Source organism: Seriola aureovittata, chromosome 9, assembly GCF_021018895.1.
Source record: "Seriola aureovittata isolate HTS-2021-v1 ecotype China chromosome 9, ASM2101889v1, whole genome shotgun sequence".
NCBI classification, from domain to species: domain Eukaryota; kingdom Metazoa; phylum Chordata; class Actinopteri; order Carangiformes; family Carangidae; genus Seriola; species Seriola aureovittata.
Window position 1 is genome coordinate 28,597,469 of NC_079372.1, and position 11,882 is coordinate 28,609,350.

The window sequence follows — 11,882 nt, forward strand, 5'->3', positions numbered from 1 at the left end:
TGCACAGTGACAGGTGGAGCTGTAAGCCTGGGGGGTGGGGGGGTGGACAGTGTGTGTGTGTGTGTGTGTGTGTGTGTGTGCTGCGTCTGCTGCAGCCAATCAGGAGGAGCCTGTGTTTGAAGTGCGGGTGTAGCTCTGGTGGAGGTGAAGGATGTGAGGATTACATTACACTTTCATCTACGCCTGCCAGTGTCACCTGACACTTGTCCTCTGATACTGACAGAAAAGATGAACTCACTTGTTTTTTTAAAATTCAATCCTGCAATGTGAAAGTATGGTGTTTGTAATTTTAATGAAGTATAACTAAATGAATTTACTGTTAAAATATTTGAATGAGGAAATGTCTAATTTAAAGAGTGGATGCATTTTATTTTGAAAATAATGGGATTTTCTTTTGTTTCTTTAAAGGTTATCAACCTAACTAACACTACTAACCAGTCACTCATTATTAAACTAAACTGGACTGGAGAATAAAACCTGACTTTTCTTTTGAAATTTGATTCTGTACTTTTATTTATTTTAACATCTTGTGATTTATTTATTATGATGCATTTCATCATCTGTCCTGTACAACACATTGAAACCGCTGATCTCTGTAGCCTCTCATTTTCCACTGGGACTCAGTGGTTTCACTCAATATCACAGACCAGAAGAATACAACTATTATTAATCATTAATAAAATGTAACTACTATTGTTTATTATTTATTGTCAACTATTATTATTATTACGAAACCCTGGGAGATAAATAAAGTATCTATCTATCTAGAAAGAGTGGAACACATCAGAGCTCAGGTGTGTGTGAGACATGAAGGTTCAATGAGTGGAGCTGATTTAAACCAGAATCAGCTCCTCTTGTTTCCTCTAAGTGTCAGGAAACATGGTCACAGTCTCAGAACATGATGATGTCACAGTGAAGTTGACCTTTGACCTTTTGGATGTCAAATGTCTTCACTTCATTTGATCCTTATAAACATTTGAGTTAAATTGAGTTAGAGTGAATGAATTCATGAGTTACAGCTGGAAACCTGTTTTGTGAGGTCACAGTTGACCTTTGACCTTTGACCACCAAATTCTAATCAGTTCATCCTTGAGTCCCAGTGAATGTTTGAGCCAAATTTAAATCTGGCCCGGAAAAAATAACATTTAAGTGAATGTGTGCAGTTCTGACGACTGACCACCAGAGGCAGCAACAGTCTGTCTGGACCTGAGAGAAACAAGAGGCTCAGTGATGGACAGAACAAAGAGCCTGCTCACACAGAGGGGGGGGGGGGGGGTGAGATGGGGAGAGAGGGGGGAGAGAGGGAGAGAGAGGGGAGTGAAGGGGTGAGACAGTATGAGACAGAGACAGAGCAGCACACATGAAGCCACAGACTCGTCTCATTCCCTCAGTCTTGTCGTGGTCTCCGTGGTTACTACACATGAAAGATGGAATAAAAAAATCCTGCCTTGCTGCCGGCCTGCTGCTGTGGTTACACGTGAGTAACGGTCACCGTGGATACGGCACTGTGCCTCCCCTGCTCGCTCTGCACGAGTCCCTTTGAACTGAGAGTGATGAAGACACAGAGGAGCTGCAGACTGATGCTTTCTATATATTTCACTACACTGAGCTTGAACAGCTTCATGTCCCGGGACTCGACATGACGGAGGATCACACACTGGTGGAAAAATCTGAAATTTCCACTTTAAACTCCCAATATTTCAAGAAAAACTGTCCTAAAATTATGAGAATTAAAAATGTAATTTTTGAGTTCTGAGGTTCTGAGGTTGGATCCACTGTGACATCATTAATAGAAACGTGTGATTGGGTAAAATGACTGATGTTCTGTGATCTGCTGTTGTTGTGCCCCCCCCGCTGGGCCCCAGTCTGCAGCTTCAGTTTAATGAGTCTTAACTGTGAAGTTAACAGTGACCCTAAAGGTCAGAGGTCACACAGAGGAGAGACTTTCTGGCCTCTTGACCCTTTGTGCTCTCGCTCTAATTGCCACCTGCAGAGAGAGAGAAGCAGCTTCACCTGGTTTCCCTCCTCTTTAGAAACATTGGTTCTAGTTCAGTTCAGGGACATTATGAATATTATCAACAACATTAACGAGGAAAAATTACAAAAATAAATGATGATGTCGAAAACATTTAGAAATGTGGAACGGCTTGTTGAAGCAGACGGCGAGGTGTGATTGAAAAATAAAGGTTTTGTTTTGTTTATTTATTTTATCCTTTAATATCTTGTTTAGGTCGTCAAGCCTGATTAATATGTTGTTGTTTGTTTACTGTGACTCAATGTGTGAACTTTGACCTGTGTTTATTGGGTTGTCTCCTGGTTATTTTTGATTTGGTCAATAAAGAAAAAAGATTATTGTGTCACTGGTCGCTGCGTCAGTAAACGGAGGTGCTGGGAGGAAAATGAATTAAATATCACTTTATGAGAGAAAGAGAAATATAATATTATCAGAGAAACCCAGCTACACTCAGACTGTCCATCAGGTGCCACTCCTGACCTTTGACCTGCCTGTGTCGCTGTGCAGATCAGTAACATGGTACTTTGCTAATTAAACAGAATGTGATGAGCAAAGCATCATGGGTGATATGATGACATCATATTGCACTTTGACTCCCAGCACACTGAAGTTTAACCCTTGCTGGTCTGGAGCTGCTCTGACTGAGCTCTAATGAGATGATGATGATGATGATGATGATGATGATGATGTAATGTCCTTAATGAAAGAGTGGAAGTGTTGCAGGGAAACAGCTGCTGAGAGTGTGAGTGTCTACAATAAGAGGAGGTGTTTGATGGACAGGTACAGGGGGGGGGGGGGGTTACTGTTAGTGAACAGTAATGTCAGTCTAAATGCGCCACTGTGTTCCTCAGACTAGACACAGAAGTGTTGTGATGTGTGACTCTGGGTCTGCAGGACACTGAGCTCTGACGCTTGGCTCTACGACACTTGCTGTTGTGGCGGCGTGGTGGCGGGGAGGCGCTCTGTGATCCAGCCGGTCACCTCCTTCAGCACGGACTCGGCCACCTCCGGCAGGTCGTGGTGGAGGGCGTGGTAACCGCCCTCATACACCTGGACAGACATTCAGAACAACAAGAGAGAGTCAGACAGACTGGAGCCGGCTCTGTCTTCAAACATCCAACCACAGCCACCTCCTCCGTATCCCTCCTCCACTCAGACTAGTTCCAGGTCACATCCTGTTCATCCAGAGTCTCAGATAATATGAACATCTGTGTGAAATCTGTGTGTGAAGTCTTGAGTAATGGCTAGGTCACACTGACCTTGACCGCTGACCTCTGACCCCCAAAGTGGTCAAAGGTCAGAGGTCAGATCATCCTTGAGTCCCGGTGAACGTTTTACTAAATCTGAAGACGTTGTGTCAATGTGTTACTGAGACATCGTATCAGACAACCTGAAAACAAAATGGCTGCTGCTCTGACTGTCGCCGGTGTGGAGGCATAGAAAGGCCACTGATGCATCATGGGAGTTTGGTTTGATTTATTTATCAAACAAACAAAGGAACAAAAGGATCATGTTTCCTGTTCTGGTAAAAACCATCGGCCCACCCAAGTGCATGCTGGTCCTAAACCAGTCCACCTCCATAACTAACCTCATGAGCTCAGAGCGTTAAACAAAATACTAGTTAACCAGATTAACTAAGATAAAGAAACTAACCACTGACAAAAGAGAAAATCATCAAAGGAAAGACAGAAATCTGAACTCAGAACTCAGTGGGTTCAGGAGACAAACTCACACTGAGCTGAACAGGAAACATGATTCTGTGAAGAACCATGTGACATCACTTCCTTCTTTACAGACACATCCTTCTGCAGAGGAAGAGTCTATGGCAGTTAAACAGTCTGTCAGTGAACGCAGCCTGTTTGTGCAATCACAGTCACTCCTGTCTCCAGAGAAATGAGCTGAGCAGAGAATTCAACGTCTCCGACCTCAAACTGAAGCAACTTCCCAACATTGAGCTCAGGTTTTCTTCAGTGTGACACTTTCATTCTGAGAGTAACAGACAGTGAGAACACAGTGAAGCTGCTTGATGCCATTTCACTGTGTTCCCCAGATACCTTACATCATGCTCCTGCTTCTTCTGGCCCAGGATACGTCCCAGTTCCACGGCCCGAGTCTGGCCCGAGTCTGGCCCAAGTCTGGCCCAAGTCTGGCCCACATACAGCGCAATGGTCAAATGCTACTTCCACATTTGGACCAATTCTGGCGCAAACACAGAAAATCTTCCAGCTATCAGTGAACACCAGAGGATAACAGCTGGAATCTGCCCAGATGTGGGAGTGAACACTGAACGTGTTTGTGTTGTGTTCTCTTCAGCTGCAGTGTGTTGAGCTTCAGGGCCACCGTACTTTTCAATAAGGATAAAAAACCCATAAAAGTCAGTCAGACAAAATTCCCTGTGAACAAACCGCCCCCACCTTGAGTTTCTTGTCGGAGCTGGCGGCCTTCTCGTACATCATCTTGGAGCCTCTGATGTCACAGAGCTTGTCAGCGTCGCCGTGCAGCAGCAGGAAGGGCCAGCTGATGGACGGGATCTCCCGCTCGATGCGAGCCGCGGCCCCCATCAGCTGCATGCCGAACGACACCCGCACCCCGCCGTGGAAGTTCAGCTCATCAGCGTCATAAGCCTCCACCTGGGCGGAGACACAGGGACTTGTTTTACATTAAACCATCAGCTGTTCAGGAGGTCGACTCTCCCTCCTACAGTCAATGTTTTTCTATTGCTTTTTCATGTAACCATAGCAACCACTGTGTATTTGTGACACGTAGACAGCGGTATTGTACGGCCTGGATTTTTGTGTGGTTATATTAACAAGCCTTCTGCTGTCTGCTGGGCTCGTCTGCTCCTGATCGTCTTCCTGTGAACTGAAACAGTTTTCCAGTGAAGACCTTGAATGTTTTGGAGCCAGTTCTTGTCTTTGAGTCGTTGTGGTCACCGGCTGTTGTTTAAATTTTAGTTGAATTCTGACTTTCTATCTTGAAAATCAGTTTATTATTGTTAATGATTTATTTCTCTTTAATCACTCATTTTCATTGTGTGTTGAACTAATGGTTCCACATCGTGCGTCACTGTGGACAGTTAATGACATGTAAAAATATTAGAGATGTATTGTTTGTGTGTCAGGTCATATTTAGTCATTCATATCTGATTTATGTCATTAGACATGTGTTAGAGGATACTGCAGGTTATATCAGTAAATCACATTAAAGCTTTATTTATACTTTTGTGTTCAGGAGTTTAACTGTTCAACCTTTTTCAGTAATTCACAACTATTGGAAAACTTTATCACAACAGTCACAACTTTAAGTTGTGAAACAACAGCGACACAGATGTAAATGACTTTTTATCGGACTTGCTGGTCTCTGTCTCTGTCAGCGTCTTCTTCTTCTGCTGTTAACTACTGTGACTTTTTTCTTCTTCACTGAGTCTATTGTGTGTTTATTGTAAGTGATGTGGAAGCAGATGAAGCAGGATGTGGGATCCTACTGTTACAGCATGTTATAACCACACAACCACACAACTACACAAACCACACAACTACACAAACCACACAACTACACAACACGTTCACAGGTTCAAACACAATGGAGCTCAGAGCGACGGTGTGTGTTTGTCTCTCCTGTGGTTCAGCTCGAGGTTACACAAGAAATATGAGTCCAATATAAACACACACTACATGCACCTGTTTGTATAATTATAAATAACAATGCAACCCACCCAGGGTCTCTCACACACACACACACACACACACACACACACACACTTGGCCAGACAACAAAACCCTTGAGGTTGGAAAAGGTTCAAAGTATCTATAGAGGGTTTTTCATCATGGGACTGTCCAACAAAACACACACACACACGCACGCTAGCACACATACACACACACACACACACACACACGCACGCACGCACACACACACACACACACACACACACACACACACACACACACACACACACACACACATACATACATAAAACACACATGCAAATTTCCTCCCTGAGACCTTGAAAATTCTATTTTCTGCTACAGCCACAATCACAGATAACAATACAGCTCAACACCTCAACACACACACACACACACCACACACACACACACACACATCCTCACCTTTGTCTTGTCCCTTGAGACCCACTTAGACTCAATGGAGCCCAGAGTGAGGCTGGGTAACATGTGGTTCAGGACCTTCGCCAGGAAAACCTGCAAACAACCAAAAACAAAACCTTCTGTTTTCCTTCCGTCGTGAGGTGCAGAGTGAGATGACTCAGTCCTGGACGTGAGGAAGGACAGGGGAAAGAGGAGAGAGAGAACGAGCGGATGAAGTGATCATGTGATACCTTGAATGGCGTGGCGGAGTCCGGGTTCATCTGGACCATCGGTGCGATCAGAACCACTCCAGCAAAATCACTGGGCCGCTCACTCGCCGTCAGGATGGAGATCGCTCCGCCCTGAGGGGAGAGAAGAAGATTACATTTCATTTTCTCAAATGAGAATCTGACATTTAAAAGTTTTCAAACTTGTGTTTCAATCAAATGATCAAAGGTCAAATTAAGGTCACGTTAAGGTCACGTTAAGGTCTTGATTACGTCACGTTTAGGTCATGATTAGGTCACGATTAGGTCATATTTAGGTCATGTTTAGGTCATGTTTAGGTCATGTTTAGGTCATGTTTAGGTCATGTTTAGGTCATATTTAGGTCATATTTAGGTCATGTTTAGGTCATGATTAGGTCATGATTAGGTCATGATTACGTCATGTTTAGATCATGTTTAGGTCATATTTAGGTTATATTTAGGTCATGTTTAGGTCATGTTTAGGTCATGTTTAGGTCATGTTTAGGTCATGATTAGGTCATGATTAGGTCATGTTTAGGTCATGTTTAGGTCATGTTTAGGTCATGTTTAGGTCATATTTAGGTCATGTTTAGGTCATGTTTAGGTCATGATTAGGTCATGATTAGGTCATGTTTAGGTCATGTTTAGGTCATATTTAGGTCATGTTTAGGTCATGTTTAGGTCATATTTAGGTCATGATTAGGTCATGATTACGTCATGTTTAGGTCATGTTTAGGTCATGTTTAGGTCATGTTTAGGTCATGTTTAGGTCATGTTTAGGTCATATTTAGGTCATATTTAGGTCATGTTTAGGTCATGTTTAGGTCATATTTAGGTCATGTTTAGGTCATGTTTAGGTCATGTTTAGGTCATGTTTAGGTCATGTTTAGGTCATATTTAGGTCATATTTAGGTCATGTTTAGGTCATGTTTAGGTCATATTTAGGTCATGTTTAGGTCATGTTTAGGTCATGTTTAGGTCATGTTTAGGTCATGTTTAGGTCACTGTTGAGCAGCTAGATGCTCAGTGCAGGAGCTGGAGATGTTTATTTCACCAACAGATAAAAGACATGGTTCCAGAACACGGCACATCATTAATACACAAAAATAAAAATCTCAATGAAACACATTGTACTTGAGAAGTTTGTGAAAGTAACTCTTGAGCTGTTAATTTATAATAATTGGTGTAATGTGCTTCGATCTTTGCTTTGTAAGGTTTTCACTCCAGTTCAGATCAGATTTGACTGAATGCTTAGAAGAAGAACCTCAGACTGACACTTTTATCATCTAATGATGCTGTAACATCCATCCAAAAATACAGACAATACTCTGATTTGTTCTCGGCCTTGGTGGAGGTCTGTGCTCTCTGACTGCTCCACTACTTTCTGTGTTGATAAAACAAGGCTTCATGATTCCAGCCTCACGTTAAACACGAGGAGTCGAGCCGACACTGAAGGAGGACACAGGTAGAATGTGTTTGATTCTCTCCATCTTCAAAAGGTGAAAGCAGCGAGAGGTTAGGACTGAAGGATCCACTGTCCCAGACTGATGATGGAGAATCACCAGGACGATAAATAATAGAAGGATTTAAAGTTTAAACAACACAAATTAAAACAGCTTGAGGAGTTAAAATGGAGGGGTACGTAACAGAGTGGGAAGGTCTTAGTAAAGTAGGTGAGAGGTTCTGATGCTTGAAGCAGTGGGAAACTACTCAGAGGTCAAGACCGACATAAAACAATCTGTCTTTTGTTTAGACTGGCGTGAGTTTCCTCCCTGCTCTTTTGTTGCTGCTGCTCTGCACAGACTGGACAGAAATGTGAAAGTGAACGCGCAGCTCTTTGGGCACAATGCGCACTGTGTGGCTGCAGCAGGCGGCCGCACTAGGCCACGCCTCTGCTCCCATGGCGACATTTGGGACTGTGGTTTAAAGCCTGTGATGTAAGGCCACGATCGTTAGCAGCTCTGTGGCAGACAACACTCAAATCCATTAGACATGGTTCACTTTGGGGTGGTTCCTCTTCTCATACACAACCAGTGCAGGTTCACACACACACACACACACACACACACACACACACACACACACACACACACACACACACACACACACACACACACACTGATTCTTCATGGGTTAATCTGTGCCTCTCTCTCCTTTTCTGGAGACTAATTGGCTTCAACTTTGTTTATGTGAGCGTTCTTTGTCCCTGGTGTGAATATTCATCAGGCTGCAGCCAATGACGAAGCGGCTTCATGAAAAGAGGCTCGAAGCAGCGAAAGACAAAACATTTCCCACCAGAAAATCTCACATTTTCTAAAGACACAGGAACACACTGACACACTGCAGCCCACGCAAACACACACAGTCCAATCCAACACGCACTCAAAGACGAGTTTCCACTGAAACATCAGAGTAAACACCACGACACCACGACACCGAAACAAAACCTCTGCACAAACAGCTGATCAACACACTTACATGACTGACTCACACACATTCAGTCCAGTGATAGAGAGATGAGTGTGAACAGAAGAGAGGGAGGGCTGAGACAGGAGCTCGTTAAGAAGCTGATTCCTCCTCATTTGGAGGATGAATACTGCTTCTGTTTCCTGGCCGGACTGAACCGTCAGAAACTGCCCGAGGAGCTAAAATACTCACATTATATGAACTACACAGCCGTCATCCTGACACTGCAACATCTATATATGAAACACATGATCATTATACAAACCAGGCCGCTGTATAATGGACCTTATTTAGACTAAATGGATAACGGACACACATTATAGAGACCAAAGAGCTGATAAACGGACTGAAAATAAAGGAAAATATGTTCGAGGTCAGGTCGTACATCATTCAGGTCGTACAATGTCCAGAAAAGGCTGAATCAGAGGACTGGGCTGGTTTTAGTTAGAAATGTGTCACTGATGATGTGAAGTCAGATTGTTAAAGAGCTTCTCTGTTCCAGTCCTCCTACTGAGTAAGATTTATGTTCAATAAAAACTTCACTTCACTGATTCATAAAAGGACAAAAAGGAAAAATGAGAACTATGTAACAGAACATACAAAATGAAACGGGGTTGAGAGCAGAATGAGAGTGAAGAGGAATGGATGCAGGGAGAGATGGAGGGATAAAGAGCTGAACAAACAAAGGTGAAGAACCGTTACATAAAACTCTGGCACTGAGGAAGGAGGACGAACCACCTGAGCCAGAAACACTGACGATGACGAAGGACGAGAGAAATGAGGAAGAGTGGGGAGGAGCCGGAGCTGGACGGGCCGCTGCACTTCACCTGTGACTCACACTGAACTGACACATCAATGTTAGCTCACAGTTTCACTCCCTCATCCAAATATAGACACGCTGATTCTTCTTTAGGAAATCATCAAATAATTCTTCACTTCATCCTGCAGCACTTTCACAATTACAGCCTCCATCCATCAATCATCCATCCATCATTCATCCATCAATCATCCATCCATCAATTCATCCATCCATCCATCAATTCATCCATCCATCCATCCATCAATCATCCATCCATCAATTCATCCATCCATCCATCCATCAATCATCCATCCATCAATCATCCATCCATCAATCATCCATCAATTCATACATCCATCAATTCATCCATCCATCCATCCATCAATCATCCATCCATCAATTCATCCATTAATTCATCCATCCATCAATTCATCCATTAATTCATCCATCCATCAATTCATCCATCCATCCATCAATTCATCCATCCATCCATCCATCAATCATCCATCCATCCATTAATTCATCCATCCATCAATTCATCCATCCATCCATCAATTCATACATCCATCCATCAATTCATCCATCCATCCATCAATTCATCCATCCATCATCATCCATCCATCAATCATCCATCCATCAATTCATCCATCAATCATCCATCCATCCATCCATCAATCATCCATCCATCAATTCATCCATCCATCCATCAATTCATCCATCCATCCATCAATTCATCCATCCATCCATCCATCAATCATCCATCCATCCATCAATTCATACATCCATCCATCCATCAATCATCCATCCATCAATTCATACATCCATCCATCAATTCATCCATCCATCCATCAATTCATCCATCAATTCATCCATCCATCAATCATCCATCATCAATCATCCATCCATCCATTCATCCATCAATCATCCATCCATCCATCAATTCATACATCCATCCATCAATTCATCCATCCATCCATCAATTCATCCATCAATCATCCATCCATCCATCCATCCATCCATCCATCCATCCATCCATCAATTCATCCATCCATCATCATCAATCATCCATCCATCCATCCATCAATTCATCCATCCATCAATCATCCATCCATCCATTCATCCATCAATCATGCATCAATCATCCATCCATCAATCATCCATCCATCAATTCATCCATCCATCAATTCATCCATCCATCAATCATCCATCCATTAATTCATCCATCCATCAATTCATCCATCCATCAATCATCCATCCATCAATCATCCATCCATTAATTCATCCATCCATCATCATCCATCAATTCATCCATCAATCATCCATCCATCCATCAATCATCCATCCATCAATCATCCATCCATTAATTCATCCATCCATCATCATCCATCAATTCATCCATCAATCATCCATCCATCCATCAATTCATACATCCATCCATCAATTCATACATCCATCCATCAATCATCCATCCATCCATCAATTCATCCATCAATTCATCCATCAATCATCCATCCATCCATCAATCATCCATCCATCCATCCATCAATCATCCATCCATCAATCATCCATCCATCAATCATCCATCCATTAATTCATCCATCCATCATCATCCATCCGTCCATCATCACACGCTCACCCTGACAGTGCTGAGAGCTGAGGTCAGCAGGTCTCCATTGATCCACTGTGTAACTGTAAGTTGTATAAATAGAGTGAATAGAGTGTGTGTGTGTGGAGCAGCTGCAGCTGCAGCGATGAGTCTCAATGATCATGAATAATCAATAACTGTTCACTATAGAACAAACTACTGACTGTGTTTCCTAGTGAATGAAGGAAGAAGGGAGTCGTAATATTTACCATCTTATTCTAACGTGTTGCTTCCGTTTTCTAACCGGCGGTAACACGACGCGTTTCTGACACTGACGACAGCGTCGGTAATTTTCAGGTTTTAAACCAAAGTATTGGACACATCAACATTTTAACCTGATGCTGATGGAAGATTCAGGATACAGAGTCTAATACCAATGAATGTCCATCTCCATCCATCTGACAGATGTTCAGATATTTCACTGAAGGAGCGACCTTTGACCTGCTGCTTCAAATGTCAGCTGATCACCACAGTGAGCGAGCTTCCTCCTCTGAACACCTTTAATATCTGCAAAGTCATAATAACAAGAGGCTGAAAACACCTGATTAAACCTGACAGCATGAGGTCATCATCAGGGATCTGAACAAAATAAAAATTTAAGATCCATAAAAATAAATGAATG

At 42.7% G+C, this 11,882-nt stretch overlaps 1 protein-coding gene across 5 annotated transcripts in view; it reads right to left on the bottom strand.

Annotated features, from left to right (window-relative positions):
* Positions 1-495: 495 nt before the first annotated feature.
* The window catches only part of mgll (monoglyceride lipase), a 33,511-nt gene continuing 22,124 nt past the window's right edge, over positions 496-11,882 (bottom strand). For all 5 annotated transcript variants that reach the window (XM_056385627.1, XM_056385628.1, XM_056385625.1 and 2 more), the window contains 4 exons: positions 6,354-6,464; positions 6,127-6,216; positions 4,429-4,644; positions 496-3,064 (listed from right to left, as the gene is read on the bottom strand). In XM_056385627.1, coding sequence (XP_056241602.1) covers positions 2,933-3,064; positions 4,429-4,644; positions 6,127-6,216; positions 6,354-6,464 — 549 coding nt within the window. In that variant the 3' untranslated portion in view covers positions 496-2,932. The remainder of the gene's footprint in view (positions 3,065-4,428; positions 4,645-6,126; positions 6,217-6,353; positions 6,465-11,882) is intronic.